At 52.5% G+C, this 19,572-nt stretch overlaps 1 protein-coding gene across 2 annotated transcripts; it reads right to left on the bottom strand.

The window, feature by feature from the left end:
- Positions 1–242: 242 nt before the first annotated feature.
- On the bottom strand, positions 243–19,572 carry LRRN2 (leucine rich repeat neuronal 2). 2 transcript variants are annotated; one of them, XM_074528401.1, is made up of 2 exons: positions 19,424–19,572; positions 243–4,184 (listed from the first exon to the last, which is right to left on the bottom strand). In XM_074528401.1, the coding sequence occupies exon 2, from the start codon at positions 3,923–3,925 to the stop codon at positions 1,814–1,816; it is 2,112 nt and encodes a 703-aa protein (XP_074384502.1). In that variant the 5' UTR covers positions 3,926–4,184; positions 19,424–19,572; the 3' UTR covers positions 243–1,813. The 2 variants fall into 2 exon arrangements, with proteins under 2 accessions (XP_074384502.1, XP_074384501.1); XM_074528400.1 differs by lacking the exon at positions 19,424–19,572 and adding an exon at positions 19,061–19,352.

Below are 19,572 nucleotides of genomic sequence, written 5' to 3'. Positions count from 1 at the left end.
AATAATAATAATGTTATATTTTTCTTTTTGGGCTCCTTAATTTCTATTTCTTCTCTTTTTTTGTATATTTAAATCTATTCTGTGTCACCTTTGTCCAGCAGGATTCAATTCCAGCAGCTTGAAAACTGGCTTAAAAATTAAACACATTGTTTTGAGGGATAAAATAATTCCTTTAAAGCCCCATTTGCACCCTTTCCAGGCAGATTTTTCCCTCTTTCCAGGTAAATTTTTCCCTCTTTCCAAGCAGATTTTTCCCTCTTTCCAAGCAATTTTTTCCCATTTCCAGGCAGATTTTTTCCCATTTCCAGGCAAAATTTTTCCCTCTTTTCAGGCAGATTTTTCCACTTTTCAAATACATTTTTTTCCTCTTTCCAGGCAGATTTTTCTCCCTTTCCAGACAGATTTTTTCCCCCTTTCCAGGCAGATTTTTCCCCCTTTTTAGGAAATTTTTTCCCCTTTCCAGGCAAAATTTTTCCCTCTTTCCAAGCAATTTTTTCCCGCTTTCCAGGCAGATTTTTCCCCCTTTTTAGGAAATTTTTTCCCCTTTCCAGGCAAAATTTTTCCCTCTTTTCAGGCAGATATTTCCCCTTTTCAAATACATTTCTTTCCCTCTTTCCAGACAGATTTTTCTCCTCCTTTCCAGGCAGACTTTTTCCCCTTTTTAGGAAATTTTTTTCCCTTTCTAGGCAGATTTTTCCCCCTGTTCAGGCAGATTTTTCCACTTTTCAACTACATTTTTTTCCTCTTTCCAGGCAGATTTTTCTCTCTTTCCAGACAGATTTTTTCCCCCTTTCCAGGCAGACTTTTCCCCCTTTTTTAGGATTTTTTTTCCCTCTTTCCAGGCAGATTTTTCCCTCTTTCCAAGCAATTTTTTCCCATTTCCAGGCAAAATTTTTCCCCCAAATCCCAGTGATGCCCCCTGGACCCCTCCAAGTGCATCTCAGCATTCCCAGGTTTTGTTCCTTCTTCTTCCTCCCCTCTTTTCTTCCTGTTTTTTTTTTTGTTAGTTTGTTTTTTGGTTTTTTTCCCTGGTTTTCCCTTTATCCACAAAAATTTTGGGATCCTGTGGGATCCAGGATCCATCCAGCCCCACAGGGAAGTGTCACCATCACCATTTCCCATTCTTCTATCCCAAATCCTCCCTTCCTTCCTTCTTCCCCCCAGTGACAGAGCAGGGGGTCACACTTGGTTTGATGATCCCAACACTCCAAAAAACCCAAAAAATAACCCCAAACCCCACACAGATCCCAAAGGAAAAAAAAAAAAACCTCTTTTTTTTGGGTTTTTTTAGGTTTTTCTTTGTATTTCCAAAGCAGGGACTGTCCAGCGAGGGAGGTGACATTGGGGCTGCTTTGTCTGACGATCCCAAGGCTCCAAAAAAACCCCAATAAAGAAACCCCAGACCCCACACAGATCCCAAAGGAAGAAACCTCTTTTTTTTTAAGGGGTTTTTAGGGTTTTTCTGTATTTCCAAAGCAGGGACTGTCCGGCGAGGGAGGTGACACCTCTGGTGCTGGGGGGGACGCAGGTTTGGGGTTCCTGTTATGGCTCTTCACCCACTCGGGGCATTGTCCCCACAGCGTTCTCCATCCCCTCCCATCTTCCCAGCAGGGCTTTTTTGGGATCCACGGCCAAATCCAGCCCCACCAGAGGCTCCTCTCCCATGGCTCCTGAGGCTCCTCAAGGTCACGTCCACAAAATCCAATTTTTTTTTCCCCAGCATCTGTCTTTTTGGTAAAAAACCCTTTTTCCCCCCTCCCCACCCACCCCAAAACCCCACAGAACCCCCCCAAAACCCAAAATCCATCCTCCCTCAGCACTCCAGGGGCGCCGCCTGCACCTCCACGGCCAGGAGGTGTCCCTTGGGCTGCACGGGATAAACCATGCGCACGGGATAAACCACGCGCACGGGCTGCGCAGGATAAACCACGCGCACGGGCTGCACCGGATAAACCACATGCACGGCGCCGCCGAGCGATTCCCGCCGCCATCCGCCGCTCGCCGCCAGCGCCAGCAGCAGCAGGCACAGCAGCAGCGCCGTCACCAGCGTCCCCCGTGCCCACGGCGTGCCCTGCCCGGCCTCTTTAGTCCTGGCGCTCACACAGGCCACCCTGAGCGGCGATGCCAGCAAGGCCACGCGCAGACACGCGCGGTACTCGGTGTCGGGCCGCAGCCGGGTGACGTTGAAGCTGTGGGTGCCCGCCGGGATCCGCGCCGAGCCCAGCGCCGCGCCCGGCGCCGAGCTGGCCCACGTGAGGTTGGAGGAGACGGCGTTGAGGCACGGCCGCCAGGCCAGCAGGACGTGGTGGGCTTGGACATCCACCACCAGCAGCTCCAGCTCGGCCTGGCCCAGCGGGAAGGAGCGGTTGACCAGCAGGCGGACGCCGCGCGTGTCGGCGCCCAGCAGGTTGTGAGCCACGCACGTGTAGAGCCCGGCCTCGCCCGCCGCGACGCCGCGGATCTCCAGCGTGCCCTCCGCGTGCACCTTGAACTTCCCGTGGTCCCCGGCCGGCAGCAGCTTCACCCCGGCCGGCGTCACCCAGTAAATCTCCGGCTCCGGCTCCGCCAGCGCCCGGCAGTGCAGCGCCACGTTGTCCCCCACGCGGGCGTCCAGGCGCGCCGGGACGCTGCGGGCGGAGATGAGCGGCAGGCACTGCTCCGTCATCTCGCGGAAGGGCACGTCGCGGATGTGGCGGCGCTGCAGGTCGGGGGGCTCGGCGCACAGCGTGGACTGCGGCTCGATGAAGCGCACGCGGGGCCGGGTGCTGTTGACCCAGCGGATGACGCAGTCGCAGCGCAGCGGGTTGCCGTGGATGCTGATCTCCTGCAGGTTGGGCAGCGACTCCACCGTCTGCCGGTGCAAGGCACTTAGGGCGTTGTTGTTGAGCATCAGCGTCTCCAGCTGCGGAAGGTGCTGGAAGGCCTTGGGGTGGATGAAGGACAGCTTGGGGTTGTTGGTGACGTCCAGCTTGGTCAGCTCGGGGAGGTTGATGAGGGCGAACTGGTCGATGGACACCAGCTCGTCCATGTTGTTGAGGCCCAGCTCCTTGAGGTGCAGCATGTTGGTGAAGTCGCTCTGCTTGACCCTCTGCAGCGGGTTCTTGTTCAGATCCAGGAATTTCAGGCCGGGCACCTGCTGCAGGGCCCTCTTGGGGACATCTGCCAGCTTGTTGTCGTAGAAGGACAGGCTCTCCAGGCTCCTCAGCCCTTCCAGGGCGTAATCCGAGATCTCCCGCAGCTGCATCCCGGCCAGCACCAAACTCCTCAGGTTGCCCAGGGGCCGGAAATTCATGTCCAGGATGGCGTCCACCTTGTTCCCCCCGACCATGAGGATCTCCAGGCTGGGCAGCATCTGGAACCAGCGGCCGTCCAGCGTCCTCAGCAGGTTGGAGTTGAGGTGCAGCCGCAGGAGGCTGCCCAGGCCGGCGAAGGCGCGGGGGGCGATGCTGCGGAGCCGGTTGTGGTTCAGGTAGAGCTCCTGAAGGTTCCCCAAGCCCGGGAAGCTGCTGTCGGGCAGATGAGAGAGCTGATTCTCCTCCAGGTGCAGGCTGAGCAGCTGGGGCATGTTCCTGAGCCCGAAATCCCAAACATCCGAGAAGCTGTTCTGCGACAGATCCAGCTCGGACAGGTTCCGCAGGTAGCCCAGCTCGCCCTGCTCCAGCCTGGCGATGTTGTTGCTCTGCAGCAGCAGGGTCTGCGTGCCCTCGGGCAGCTCCGCGGGCACCGAGGTGATGAAGAGGTCGTTGCAATCCACCGTGGCCGCCTCGCGGTAGGCGGAGCGGGGCGTGTACCAGGGCCGGATCTGGCACACGCAGCGCGGTGGGCACGCCACCCGCCAGGGCACCGTGGGCATGGCGCTGGCAACCACCACGCACAGCAGCAGCAGCAGGAGGAGGAGGAGGCAGCTGGGCTGGAGGCCTCTCATTTTGGGCGGCCGAAGGTCACAGGGAGCATCCAGAGCTGGCCACGGGGAGGTGACAGCGGTGACAGCGAGGTGGGGACGGCGCCCGTCGGGGGAGATGCTCCATGCGAGCCCCTGGAAGGGTCGGGCCCTGCCTGGCGCCCCCGAAATGGGAGCTCAGAGTGCTGTGGGTGCCTCAGTCAGAGCTGGGCCTCCTCTTCCTCCCCAAAGGAGCTGTTCCTGTGCTTGGCTGCATCTTCCAGGCTTCTCCTCGAAGTCATTCCTGGGAAAACAGCAAAGTTGGGTTAGAGGAGGGTTTGGTCTCATGGGGAACAAAGGGCAGGGACAAGGGACAGGTTGGGGAGGTAAAAAGCTGAGGATGGCACCCCCAGGAGCCCCAGTGCCCTCAAAACTGCCCAGCAAATCCATGAATTCCGTTTTGTATCCATGGCACTCACTGTGCCCTCCCATCCCAGAGAATCTGGGTGGAATTATCCCATAGAATCTTCCCAAATCAAATCCATGAATTCCATTTTATATCCACGGCATTTTCTGTGCCCTCCCATCCCGGAGAATCTGGGTGGAATTATCCCATGGAATCTTCCCAGGATCCCCGAATCAAACCCATAAATTCCATTTTATATCCATGGCATTTTCTGTGCCCTCTCATCCCAGAGAATCTGGTGGAATTATCCCATGGAATCTGCTCAGGACCCTCCAAACAAATCCATGAATTCCACTTAATATCCGTGATTGAACTGTGTCCTCCCATCCCAGAGAATCTCCGTGGAATTATCCCATGGAATCTTCCCAAATCAAATCCATGAATTCCATTTTATATCCACGGCATTTTCTGTGCCCTCTCATCCCAGAAAATCTGGGCGGAATTATCCCATGGAATCTTCCCAGGATCCCCGAATCAAATCCATGAATTCCATTTTATATCCACGGCATTTTCTGTGCCTTCTCATCCCAGAAAATCTGGGTGGAATTATCCCATGGAATCTTCCCAGGACCCTCCAAACAAATCCATGAATTCCATTTTATATCCATGGCATTTTCTGTGCCCTCTCATCCCAGAAAATCTGGGTGGAATTATCCCATGGAATCTGCCCAGGACCCTCCAAACAAATCCATGAATTCCACTTAATATCCGTGATTGAACTGTGTCCTCCCATCCCAGAGAATCTCCGTGGAATTATCCCATAGAATCTTCCCAAATCAAATCCATGAATTCCATTTTGTATCCATGGCATTTTCTGTGCCCTCCCATCCCAGAGAATCTGGGTGGAATTATCCCATAGAATCTTCCCAAATCAAATCCATGAATTCCATTTTGTATCCATGGCACTCACTGTGCCCTCCCATCCCAGAGAATCTGGGTGGAATTATCCCATGGAATCTGCCCAGAACCCTCCAAACAAATCCATGAATTCCACTTAATATCCATGATTGAACTGTGTCCTTCCATCCCACAGGATCTGGGTGGAATTATCCCATGGAATCTTCCCAGGACCCTCCAAACAAATCCATGAATTCCATTTTATATCCATGGCATTTTCTGTGCCCTCCCATCCCAGAGAATCTGGGTGGAATTATCCCATGGAATCTTCCCAGGACCCTCCAAACAAATCCATGAATTCCACTTAATATCCATGATTTTCCTGTGTCCTCCCATCCCAGAGAATCTCCATGGAATTATCCCATAGAATCTTCCCAAATCAAATCCATGAATTCCATTTTGTATCCATAGCACTCACTGTGCCCTCTCATCCCAGAGAATCTACATGGAATTATCCCATGGAATCTGCCCAGGATCCCTGAATCAAATCCATGAATTCCATTTTATATCCATGGCATTTTCTGTGCCCTCTCATCCCAGAGAATCTACATGGAATTATCACATGGAATCTGCTCAGGACCCTCCAAACAAATCCATGAATTCTGCTTTATATCCATGATTGAACTGTGTCCTTCCATCCCAGAGAATCTCCGTGGAATTATCCCATAGAATCTTCCCAAATCAAATCCATGAATTCCATTTTATATCCATAGCACTCACTGTGCCCTCTCATCCCAGAGAATCTACATGGAATTATCCCATGGAATCTGCCCAGGATCCCTGAATCAAATCCATGAATTCCATTTTATATCCATGGCATTTTCTGTGCCCTCCCATCCCAGAGAATCTGGGTGGAATTATCGCACAGGATCTGCCCAGGACCCTCCAAACAAATCCATGAATTCTGCTTTATATCCATGATTGAACTGTGTCCTCCCATCCCAGAGAATCTCCGTGGAATTATCCCATAGAATTTTCCCAAATCAAATCCATGAATTCCACTTAATATCCGTGATTGAACTGTGCCCTTCCATCCCAGAAAATCTGGGTGGAATTATCCCATGGAATCTTCCCAGGATCCCCGAATCAAACCCATAAATTCCATTTTATATCCATGGCATTTTCTGTGCCCTCTCATCCCAGAGAATCTGGGTGGAATTATCCCATGGAATCAGCCCAGGACCCCCCTGGATCTGTGGCTGAGCAGAGCCAGAGCTGCAAGAGTTGGGAATAATTTTCCATGGGAATAATTGGGAAAAAAATGGGAATAATCTTCCTGTGGGCTTTTCTCCCTGCTCCAAATCCCCCATGCAGCAGCTCCAGCCCCATTTGGAGTCCTCCAATGGGATATTCCTTAGGGAGAAACATCCCTCAAACATCAGGAATGCTCTGGGGGATCTGGGATAGCTTTGAACCCAGCCCAGCCTTTGATTCCATTATTTCCTCCAGCTCTCCCGACCCCAATCCAACCTTTTCTTCCCTTAAAAGCCTCTCACCCAGCAGGCAAAAAAACAACCAAAAAAAACATTAAAAGAGTGGGAAAAAGCGAAGTTTCAGTTTTATCCCCGCCGTGCTCTCCCTGCAAAGGGCTCCTTTAGAGCCGAGTTTATTCCATTTATTCCACATCAGCTCCTCCCGGATCGATCCCTGCTCTTTTCCCTCCTTCCCCGCTGCAGAACCAGCGTGAAAGGAAAGGATGGATCCATCGATTCCCGCTTCCCTCTGATGCATCCACGCCTTTCCTTTTGAGTTCTCCGGCCTTTGCGGGTCTGTAAAAGTCGAATATCCCTCCAATCTTTTCTCCATAAAAAAAAAAAAATATTACGAAGGAATTTGGAGGAGTTTTATTTGTTTTCTTTGAGGTGTGAAGGAAACGCTGGAGAAGGCACCTGGTTTTCCAGGGAAAAGCTCCCCAGCTCCGCTGGTTTTGCCCATAATTGGATTTTATTCCAATAAATAAATTGGAATAAATTTATTCCAAGAAATTTATTAAATTTAATTTATTAAATGTATTAAATTTATTTATTCCAATAAATTTATTTATTAAATTTTTTTCTCCCTGCCCTCCGGGGCAGGGAGAAATCTTTGATATGAGATAATCCAGGAGTTTGTGCGAGTCACAGGATGAGAACTTGTGGAAAAATTTGGGATTTGGGGACCAAAATTCATGGAAAAGAACAAACTGGGAGAAAAGGAAGAGCTTTAGCAGCGAGTGATCCCTGCTGAGGGGGGAAAATCCTGGGAAAGGCGCCTGGTTCCAACCCTGGTTTTCCAGGGAAAACCTCCCCAGCTCCGCTGGTTTTGCCCATAATTGGATTTTATCCCATTTTTCCCAACATGGGGCAGGGAGAAATCTTTGATATGAGATAATCCAGGAGTTTGTGCGAGTCACGGGGTGGGAACTTGTGGAAAAATTTGGGATTTGGGAATAGTTGGGATCAAAATTCATGGAAAGGAACAAACTGGGAGAAAAGGAAGAGCTTTAGCAGCAAGTGATCCCTGCTGAGGGGGAAAATCCTGGGAAAGGCGCCTGGTTCCAACCCTGGTTTTCCAGGGAAAACCTCCCCAGCTCCCCTGGTTTTGCCCATAATTGGATTTTATCCCATTTTTCCCAGCACAGGGCAGGGTTGCAGGGAGAAATCTTTGATATGAGATAATCCAGGGGTTTGTGTGAGCTGCGGGATGGGAACTTGTGGAAAAAATTTGGGATTTGGGGACCAAAATTCATGGAAAAGAACAAACTGGGAGAAAAGGAAGAGCTTTAGCAGCGAGTGATCCCTGCTGAGGGGGGAAAATCCTGGGAAAGGCGCCTGGTTCCAACCCTGGTTTTCCAGGAAAAACCTCCCCAGCTCCCCTGGTTTTGCCCATAATTGGATTTTATCCCGGTTTTCCCAACACGGGGCAGGGAGAAATCTTTGATATGAGATAATCCAGGGGTTATCTCATCCCAAGGGAGCTTGGGAGATGCTCAGGTCCCTGGGCTGGGGGGGTCCCTTCTCCAAAATTCCGCTTTTGGAGTTTGGCCTTTCCAAAAGTTCATAAATCCCCAGGGATTTTCAGACAAGAAGCCTCAAATCCATGATTTTCAACCAGGAAGATTTTCCTGATTTTCAACCCAGAAGCTTCAAATCCATGATTTTCAACCAGGAAGTCTCAAATCCATAATTTTCAACCAGAAATCCTCAAATCCATGATTTTCAGACAAGAAGCCTCAATTCCATGATTTTCAACCAGGAGGATTTTCCTGATTTTCAACCAAGAAGCCTCAAATCCATGATTTTCAACCAGGAGGATTTTCCTGATTTTCAACCAGAAAGCCTCAATTCCATTATTTTCAAACAAGAAACCTCAAAACTATGATTTTCAGACAAGCCTCAAATCCATGGTTTTCAGCCAAAAAGCCTCAAATCCATGATTTTTAGACAAGAAGCCTCAAATCCATTATTTTCAGACAAGAAGCCTCAAAACTGTGATTTTCAGACAAGCCTCAAATCCATGATTTTCAACCAGAAAGCCTCAAATCCATTATTTTCATCCAGAAAGCCTCAAATCCATGATTTTCAACCAGAAATCCTCAAATCCATGATTTTCAGCCCCGGGACAACCTCATTTTATCCCTGATCCTCAGGCCGTGGTGTTAACCTGGATCATTTGGAATTGCCCAAATTCCATGGGGGGACAAAGCCAAGGCTGAGCCCTGCCCCTGGAGGTGGAATTTCAGCTGGATTGTCCTTCCCTGTGGAAAATCCCGGTTTTTCACCCTCCCTGAGCCGCGTTGGCTGCAGCTCTCTGCGTTTTTGGGAGCAGCTCCAGCTCCTGGCAGCGGCTCCGGGGCTGCAGCAGGAGCTGAATTCCGGCTGTTCCTGCGGATCCCCGCTCCCAAATCCCACATTTCCAACGGCAAATAAGAACATTCCAGGAAGAAAGGAGGTGGGGAAAGAGGAAAAAGGTGATTTTTGGGTATTTATCACCCTGACACCTCTTTTTTTTTTTTTTTTTTGTGATTTGCAGAGACTTATCTCGTATTTCCTCCCACACAGAATTCCATGGAATTTCCCCATCCAGCCCCTTCCTATCCAGGCAGGGAGGTCACAGGTGCATTCCCAGAATATCCCAAATATTCCCCTCCTGCCCCGCGCCCTTCCCGGCTGTTCCTGTCTGGATTTTCCTGAGCCATCCCCTGGATCTCCTTCCCGAGGGATAATTTGGAGCCCTTCAGCCTCTGGGAGCCGTCGCTCAGGGTTCCAGGGAAAGCTTCCAAGTGGAATTGGCTTCCGGATTTTGGGGAATTCTGTGATCAGCGCTGCTCCAATCCCTGCACTGGGAACTGTGGGGAGCTGGGAGCCCCCAGCATTCCTGCCCCATCCCATGGAACCCATGGATCCCATCCCATGGATCCCATCCCATCCCATCCCATCCCATCCCATGGATCCCATCCCATCCCATCCCATCCCATCCCATCCCATGGATCCCATCCCATCCCATCCCATTCCATCCCATCCCATGGATCCCATCCCATCCCATCCCATTCCATCCTATGGATCCCATCCCATCCCATCCCATCCCATGGATCCCATCCCATCCCATCCCATGGATCCCATCCCATCCCATCCCATCCCATCCCATCCCATGGATCCCATCCCATCCCATCCCATCCTATGGATCCCATCCCATCCCATGGATCCCATCCCATCCCATCCCATCCCATCCCATCCCATCCCATCCCATCCCATCCCATCCCATCCCATCCCATCCCATCCCATCCCATCCCATGGATCCCATCCCATCCCATGGATCCCATCCCATCCCATTCCATTCCATCCCATGGATCCCATCCCATCCTGCCCCATCCCATGGATCCCATTCCATGGATCCCATCCCATCCCATGGATCCCATCCCGTCCCATCCCATCCCATGGATCCCATCCTATGGATCCCATCCCATCCCATGGATCCCATTCCATCCCATCCCATCCCATCCCATCCCATCCCATGGATCCCATCCCATGGATCCCATTCCATCCCATCCCATCCCATCCCATCCCATCCCATCCCATCCCATCCCATCCCATCCCATCCCATCCCATGGATCCCATCCCATCCCATTGATCCCATCCCATGGATCCCATCCCATCCCATTCCATGGATCCCATCCCATCCCATGGATCCCATCCCGTCCCATCCCATCCCATGGATCCCATCCTATGGATCCCATCCCATCCCATGGATCCCATTCCATCCCATCCCATCCCATCCCATCCCATCCCATGGATCCCATCCCATGGATCCCATTCCATCCCATCCCATCCCATCCCATCCCATCCCATCCCATCCCATCCCATCCCATCCCATCCCATCCCATTCCCTAAAGGAGCTGTGGGATTTTGCCAGGATCAGGCCGGGCTTTTCCATCCCGTGGGTGCAGTGGGAATGCTCAGGATCCGCTGGAAAATCCCTCTGTAGGAGCCCAGGGAAGGGCTCAGCCCCCCCAGAATTCCATAAATTTGGAATTTTGGAGCGCTGCTCCAAGCAGGGCACAGCTGTGTCATTCCCTGTGACCTTCCCAGCGGATGGGGAGCGATCGATAATTAATTAATTCCTCATTAACGCCGCCTCGTTTGCAGAGCAGCTCCCCCCAAACCTCCCCCTTTTCCCTTCCCCCTCCAAGGACAGGAATGTCTGGGAATGTCAAAGGATTTGAATTCCTGGGAATGCCAAAGGATTTGAATTCCTGGGAATGTCAAAGGATTTGAATTCCTGGGAATGTCAAAGGGTTTGAATTCCTGGGAATGTCTAAGGATTTGAGTTCCTGGGAATGTCAAAGGGTTTGAGTTCCTGGGAATGTCAAAGGATTTGAGCTCCAGGGAATGCCAAAGGGTTTGAATTCCTGGGAATGTCTAAGGATTTGAGCTCCAGGGAATGCCAAAGGGTTTGAGTTCCAGGGAATGTCAGGACTCTGGAATTCCACAAGGATTCTGGAATTCCACAAAGACTCTGGAATTCCACAACGATTCTGAAATTCCATCAGGACTCTGGAATTCCACAAGGATTCTAGAATTCCACTAGGACTCTGGAATTTTTATCAGGATTCTGGAATTCCATCAGGACTTTGGAATTCCCTCAGGACTCTGGAATTCCACAAGGACTCTGGAATTCCACAAAGACTCTGGAATTCCACAAGGATTCTAGAATTGCACAAAGACTCTGGAATTGCACAGAGACTCTGGAATTCCACAAGGATTCTGGAATTCCACAAAGACTCTGGAATTCCATCAGGACTCTGGAATTCCACCAGGACTCTGGAATTCCACTAGGATTCTGGAATTCTTATCAGGATTCTGGAATTCCACAAAGACTCTGGAATTCCACAAGGATTCTAGAATTCCATCAGGACTTTGGAATTCCACAAGGACTCTGGAATTCCGATAGGACTCTGGAATTCCATCAGGATTCTGGAATTCCATCAGGATTCTGGAATTCCACAAGGATTCTAGAATTGCACAAAGACTCTGGAATTCCACAAAGACTCTGGAATTCCACAAGGATGCTAGAATTCCACTAGGACTCTGGAATTCCATCAGGACTCTGGAATTCCACAAAGACTCTGGAATTCCACAACAATTCTGAAATTCCATCAGGACTCTGGAATTCCACAAGGATTCTGGAATTCCATCAGGACTCTGGAATTCCACAAAGACTCTGGAATTCCACAACAATTCTGGAATTCCACAAGGACTCTGGAATTCCATTAGGATTCTGGAATTCCACTAGGACTTTGGAATTCTTATCAGGACTCTGGAATTCCATCAGGACTTTGGAATTCCACAGGGATTCTAGAATTCCATCAGGATTCTAGAATTCCACTAGGACTCTGGAATTCTTATCAGGATTCTGGAATTCCACAAAGACTCTGGAATTCCATCAGGATTCTGGAATTCCACAAGGATTCTACAATTGCACAAAGACTCTGGAATTGCACAAAGACTCTGGAATTCCACAAGGATTCTGGAATTCCATCAGGATTCTGGAATTCCACAAGGATTCTAGAATTCCATCAGGATTCTGGAATTCCACAGGGGTTCTAGAATTCCATCAGGATTCTGGAATTCCGTCAAGATTCTGGATTTCCACAAGGATTCTAGAATTCCATCAGGACTTTGAAATTCCCCAAGGACTCTGGAATTCTTATCAGGACTCTGGAATTCCATCAGGACTTTGGAATTCCACTAGGACTTTGGAATTCTTATCAGGATTCTGGAATTCCGCAAAGACTCTGGAATTCCACAAGCATTCTGGAATTCCATCAGGACTCTGGAATTCCACAGGGATTCTAGAATTCCATCAGGATTCTGGAATTCCATCAGGACTCTGGAATTTTTATCAGGATTCTGGAATTCCGTCAAGATTCTGGATTTCCACAAGGATTCTAGAATTCCACAAGGATTCTAGAATTCCATCAGGACTTTGAAATTCCCCAAGGACTCTGGGATTCTTATCAGGACTCTGGAATTCCATCAGGACTTTGGAATTCCACTAGGACTTTGGAATTCTTATCAGGATTCTGGAATTCCGCAAAGACTCTGGAATTCCACAAGGATTCTAGAATTCCATCAGGACTCTGGAATTCCACAACGACACGAGGTCCTGCTGCCAGGGGACAACCCAAGGTGCCCCAGCTCCCAATTCCCAACAAATTCCAAGTCTGGAATCGCTGGCTGCAGGTCGGGGTGGAAAGGAGGGGAGCTCCAGCAGTAAAAAAAAAAATAAAAAAATCTGGGAAAAGATCAAATCCAGGCTTTTCCAGCGGATCCAGCCCCGCCAAGGAAAGGGAACAACCCCCAGCATCCCCGGGAGAAGCCGCGGATGCCAAGGAGTCATTAGGAATCCTAAGGAAAACCTCCGGTTGCCATGGCAACTGGCAGGCGCGGCTGCGGGGCCGCCTCGCCCCCTCCGCGGGCGCGGAGCGGATCCGTGGGATGGAGGCGAATCCCCCTGGAAAGGCTCGGGGAGCCGGGAATGGATGGAGCCGCGCTGCTTTTATGGAATTTCGGGGGCTGAGCCGCTCCCGGCGCTCCCCGAGAGGGATTTTCCAGCGGGATGTGGATGCTGCGCCCACCGGGTGGAAAATCCCGCCCTGATTCCCGGTAAATTCCGTTTCCAGCTTGTCTGGGATGAAATCGTCCCGCTGAGAGCTGGGAGAGGAGGGAAAAGGGGATTTATCCATGGGGGAAAAACTGGGATGAGCTCAAACACCGCTGGAGCTGGAATGGCTCTGGAGCAGGAAGGAAAAGATTTGGAGAGCCAAGGAACATCCCAGCTGCTCATCCCCCTCATTCCCATGGAAAAATCCCTCCGTTTCCAGGGGTTCTGCAGCAGGAAATGGGAAAACCTGGAAAATGCAGCAGGAAAAACTGATCCCTGTCCCAAGAGACCTCGAGGGCTGCTGATGGAACCAAATCCATCTCCCAAAACCATTTCTCAAATCCATTTCCAAATCCATCTCCCAAATCCATTCCCAAATCCATTTCCAAACCCATTTCCCAAATCCATCTCCCAAATCCATTCCCCAAATCCATTTCCAAACCCATTTCCCAAATCCATTCCCCAAATCCATCTCCCAAATCCCTCTCCCAAATCCATTTCCCAAATCCATCTCCCAAATCCATTCCCCAAATCCATTTCCAAACCCATTTCCCAAACCCATTTCCCAAATCCATCTCCCAAATCCATTCCCAAACCCATTTCCCAAATCCATTCCCCAAATCCATCTCCCAAATCCATTCCCCAAATCCATTCCCAAAACCATTTCCCAAATCCATCTCCCAAATCCATTCCCCAAATCCATTTCCCAAATCCATTTCCAAACCCATTTCCCAAATCCATCTCCCAATCCATTTCCCAAGTCCATGTCCCAAATCCATTTCCCAACACGAGTGTGAGCACAGCAGGAGAAATTCCCGCTCTCCCATCTTTTCAGCTTTTTGGGAATTCCAGGAAAATTGGGAAAATCCATGGCCAAGCCAGGGAGGACAACCCTGCCCAAGAGGATTTTACTGGGGAAAAAAAAGGAGCCAAGGAATTATTAAAGAGCCATAAAAACAGCTGGAAAATGCCCCGGAAATCCCTTTTTTTTTTTTTTTTTTTTTTTTTTTTTTTAAACAAGAATTCCATGGAAAGGGAATTCCAGCGTGGATGGAAATTCAGGGACCTGGAATTCTGAAGGACTGACCCTGGCTGCTTCCAGAGGGATGAATCCCACCAAACTCCAGGAATTCAGGAATGCCGGAGCTCCCCAGAGCCAGGATTGGGACAACCAATCCCGGGAGCTCGTGGGAGTTGGGAAAAGTGACTCAGAAACGGGACCAAGCTCAAAATTTTCCATAGGAATCCAAACATTCCCGGGAAAAAACTCCACTCTGCAGCAATTTGCAAATTGGGATCAAAGCTTTCACCCCATTTCCATTTTTTCTTTTTTTTTGGGATTTCAAGGCGAGGGAGAGGCTTGGATGAGGCGTCAAACGCCGCTTGGAGCAGCCAAAATATTCCTTGAAATTTAAGGATCATCCTGGAAAGGTCGACAACCAAACGATGGAAAAGCTTTGGAAAAGCTTCTCATGGCACAAACCAAATTGCATTTTTTTCAAGGATCATAAATTGGAAAAATCCCCCTTTTTTTTTTTTCCAGGTAGAATTTGTATTTTTAATGCTTTTCCCCCGTTGTTATTCCCAAAGGTCCTGCTGGGAATCAGGGAAGCAAAGCTGCTGCTTTTCCTTCCTAAAAAAGATCTGGAGCTGGCTGCTCTGATCCTTTGGGAAAAGATGGCTGAGATGCAAAACCCCTTTTCCTGCTGATTCCAAATTCCTCATTTAAAATTCCTTATTAAAGCCTCTCTCTTCCCCAAAAAACCCAATTTTTTTCCCAGTCTGGATTCTCCTTTTTCAGCCACTGGGAAGAACAAAGCACCAATCCTCAAATTTCACCTGGGATTGATTATTTTTGTTAGGATTGTTATAAATTCCACTAAAAATGGGATTTTTAACAGAGATTGGGAGGCTCTGGAGCCTGGAGAGGCTCAGGAAAATCCAGGATCATTCCTGGAGGGGAAAACCCGGCCTTAATTCCAAGCAGAGCTGGTGAATAACCCATCCCGAATAATTTATCCCAAATAATTTATTCCCGAATAATTTATGGATCCAGTCTGGGTGAGAGGAGCCCCAGACTTCAGTCCCAATTAAGGCCTTTGTGAATTGTCTGGGAACGGATCCCAATTTTTCCCATTTTTATTTGTTCCCCGGGATCGCGCTCCAAACGGAGCCGCCGCACAATTCCTGCTTTTCCCGAGTGTTTGCAAACAGCTCCCACTGCCAGCATTTGGAAGGGAATCTGTGGGAATTTTCATGGGAATGATCCCCAACAAGTCCTGGCTGGATGGAGAGGGGACAGGTGGTGATTTTCCCAAAAAAAATCCTAAAATTCAGCTGCTGGATCCGCATTTTCCAAAGCCTTCCATAAATAAATGGATGGCCCGGAATGCTGCTGGGAATTCCAGAGGCTGCCTGAGTCCTGGATAAATGGATGCTGGAAATTTCCAGGTTTATCCAGGTTTATCCCCCGACTCAGGAGCGGCGATCCCGATCCCAAAATTCCACCCCAAAATCCCAGTGCGGGGTTTTATCCACAGGGAACTCCCCTAAATTTCAGGAATTTTGGACTCATCCCATTTTCCTGCTTATCCCGGTGCCCTGGTGGGAAGCAGAAGCTGGGATTGGGATTCTCCTTTCCAAGCTGGGAATTATTCCCTTGGGAATAATCCCATAAAATCATGGGGGAGGGAGAGATGGCAGCCCTCATTCCAGGGGCTGGAACCTTGGGATTTGGAACAGCAGGAACAGCTCCTTCATGTCCTGGAAAAGGGATTTGGGAACAAAAGAGAGGGTGGTGATGAATTTTTGTGTCCTTTTGGGACATCGGGAATGTCATTCCATGGAATCTCCCAGGGAAGGGAAGAGGCGTTAATGAATGACCAGGGTGATCCAGGAGGAAATTTGGGAATGAAGGGGCAGAGCCTCGTGTTTGGGGTGGAATTCCCAACCTCCCCTGCACCGGCTCTGGGCATTCCCAGCATCCCCCCGATCCCTGTCCTAGCCAGGAAATCCAGGATCACATCCCAGAACGGCAGGGAAGTGTTTTTCCAGCTGAAAGCAGGAGTGAGATGATCCCTGGGCTTCAGGAGAAGGAGCCGTGGCTGGGCAGGGCGGCGGGAGGGCTCTGGAATTGACATCGGAATTCCGCGGGAATCCGAGATTCCATGGGAATGGGAATGGGAACGACTCCTCTGAACCCCCGAGGGGGCGATTCCAGCTCAATACCGGCGGTTTTGGGAAAAGGGAATTCCTGCAGCCCCGCTGAGGCTGGATGGGGTCGGGATGGGCTTGGATTGGGGTCGGGATGGGCTTGGATGGGGTCGGGATGGGCTTGGATTGGGGTCGGGATGGGCTTGGATGGGGTTGGGATGGGCTTGGATTGGGATCCTGCAGAATTCCCGGCCCTTTTCCCTGTGCCAGAGGGATCCCAAGGGCTCTGCCAGGGCTCTGGGCTCAGCTCCCGATTTTCCTCTGGGATGAGAAGAGAGATCCCATCCAAAGGGAAGGGAAGGACTGGGAATGGGAATGGGAATGGGAATGGGAATGGGAATGGGAATGGGAATGGGAATGGGAATGGGAATGAGAAGAGAGATGCCAGCCAAAGAGAAAGGTTGGGATTGGAAAGGGAGATCCCTTCCAAAGAAAAGGGTTGGGAATGGGAAGGGAGATCCCATCTAAATAAAAGGGTTGGGAGTGGGAAGGGAGATCCCAGCCAAATAAAAGGGTTGGGAATGGGAAGGGAGATCCCAGCCAAATAAAAGGGTTGGGAATGGGAAGGGAGATCCCAGCCAAAGAAAAGGGTTGGGAGTGGCCGAGGAGCAGAGCCCTCAGATCCCGATCCTGCTCTGCCACTTCCAGCGGTGCCAGCAGGTGACAAAGCCACTCCTGCTGCCCTCAGAGGGGACACAGAGAGCCGGGAACGCCAGGAAAAGCCTCAGCAGGGCGGGATCGGGATCCTCCGGCACAGCGAGCCAGGGCTGGAGCCGGGAGATGCTGCCCCGTGTCCCTGGAGTGACCTGAGCGACATCCCAGGACAATCCCCAGGACGGGGAATCGCGTCCGGAGCCACCGCAGGCTCGGGATGAGGGAGGCCGGGATGAGCCATTCCCACCCCGGCTTCTCCAGGGGCTCTGCCCGGGAAAGGCAGGGCTGGGACCTGGCTTGGCACCAGCGCGGAGGGGACAGGGAGGGGACACACAGGGGACAGGGAGGGGACACAGGAGGGGACACACAGGGGACACCGGAGGGGACAGAGGTGACACCCGCGCGTCCCTCCGGAGCTGCCACAGCCCCGGCACATCCCGGCTGGAGGGAGCGGATCCCGACGGCAGCGCCCACCTGCAGCTCCAGCCACAGCATCCCCGGGAACGCCGCTCCCGGCGGCTCCGGCCCTGCGTGTCCAGGGCTTCTCCCGCTCCTCCAGGGCGCTCCAATCCCTTTCTCCAGGCTCCGGGAGAAACCCGGGCCGGGCTGAGCGCCGGGAGAGGCGAGGGCAGAGCTGGATCAGCCACACACGGAGCGCGGGGTCCCTGCCGGCCCCGAGCCCTTTCCTGGAGCGGCTCCCGGGGATCAGCCCGGGGCTCTCCGGGCAGGGCTGGCACAGGGACCCCGGCAGGGCTGGGCTGGGCACGGCCCCGGGCAGGGCTGGCACAGGGACCCCGGCAGGGCTGGCACAGGGACCCGGGCAGGGCTGGGCTGGGCACGGCCCCGGGCAGGGCTGGCACAGGGACCCCGGCAGGGCTGGGCGCTGGCACAGGGACCCGGGCAGGGCTGGCACAGGGACCCCGGGCAGGGCTGGGCGCTGGCACAGGGACCCGGGCAGGGCTGGCACAGGGACCCCGGCAGGGCTGGGCTGGGCACGGCCCCGGGCAGGGCTGGCACAGGGACCCCGGCAGGGCTGGGCGCTGGCACAGGGACCCGGGCACTGCGGGCGGGTGCAGCCGCGGCAGGGAGGGGCAGGGCTGGGCAGCGGGGGAAGGTAAACACGGCACCGGCACAGAAAGCAGGAAAATGACATTAAAATGACACCAAAATGACACCAAAATGACTGTTCCCGACGCGTCCTTTGCCATCACCGGCTGTCCCCAGATGGAGGAGGGTTCGCCAGGAGCCCCAAGGACCGCGTTGTTCCTCTCTTTCACCCCCAACGTCCCTCCCGGCACATTTTCCGCGTCGCTCGGGCACCGAGGGGTTAACGCCCGGGAAGCGCCGCTCCCGCCCGGATCGCATCCTGGCAGCATCCCTGGATCCCGGCCCCGCCGGCGGCTCCGTGACCAGCGCATCACCCCCGGCCCCGCCGCCTCACCGCCCGCGCCGGGCCGAGGATCCGCCGGATCCCGGAGGAGTTTCCAGGAGCGGGAATGCAGCTCCCACCCCGCGGTACCTGGGAGCCATCCCTGCCTTCCTGCCGTCCCTTCATCCCCTCCCGGAGCGCCGCTCTCCATCCATTCCCTGTTTTTTTCTTTTTTTTTTCCCCCACCCCGTTTATTTCCAAACGCACCATTTCTCCTCAAACCCAGCATCGAGCAGGGAAAGCAAAGCTCTGAAATGGCAAAAAAACAACCCCGAGCGAGAGCTGGAGGCGCCGGCTCGCTGCTGCAGAGCGCAGGAGCCCCCCCAAAGTCACCCCCGGCCCCAAAACCCCCAAACCACAGCGGTGGCCCCCAACTCACCCTCCGAGCCTGTCCCCGTCCCCCGGCGCCGCTGTCACCGCCTGCCAGCCCCCGCCACAGCTGCCCGCACATCTGGCAGACAAAAGGCCGGCTGGCTGCGGAGCTGTCACCGCTGGCGGGGTCTGTCCTTGTCGCTGAGGACGGCGACAGGGCCAGCAGGACCCTCCGGCCGCGCTGACCCTCGGGGCTGGAGGCGGCGGGGAGAGCTCCTCACCCTCCGCTCGCCCGGCGCCTTCGCAGCCGCACAGTCCCCGCTCCCCCTCCTCCTCCTCCTCCTCCCTCTCCTCCTTCTCCCCTCCCTCCCCAATCCTCCTCCTCCTCCTCCTCCTCACTCCAGCCTTGTCGCCACGGCGTGCCACCCACCCCAGGCAGCTCCTGCCTTAACCCCTGCGGCTCCGGCCTCTCCCGGGGGATGATGCCGAGGGATGAAGGCTCTCCCGAGGGATGATGCCGAGGGATGAAGGCTCTCCCGAGGATGCTCAGCCGGCCCTCGGCATCCGCAGCGCTCCCGC

The sequence above is a fragment of the Zonotrichia albicollis genome, chromosome 28 (genome assembly GCF_047830755.1).
Source record: "Zonotrichia albicollis isolate bZonAlb1 chromosome 28, bZonAlb1.hap1, whole genome shotgun sequence".
NCBI classification, from domain to species: domain Eukaryota; kingdom Metazoa; phylum Chordata; class Aves; order Passeriformes; family Passerellidae; genus Zonotrichia; species Zonotrichia albicollis.
The sequence above is the reverse complement of the archived record's forward strand: the minus strand, read 5'-3'. Positions and strand labels throughout refer to the sequence as shown.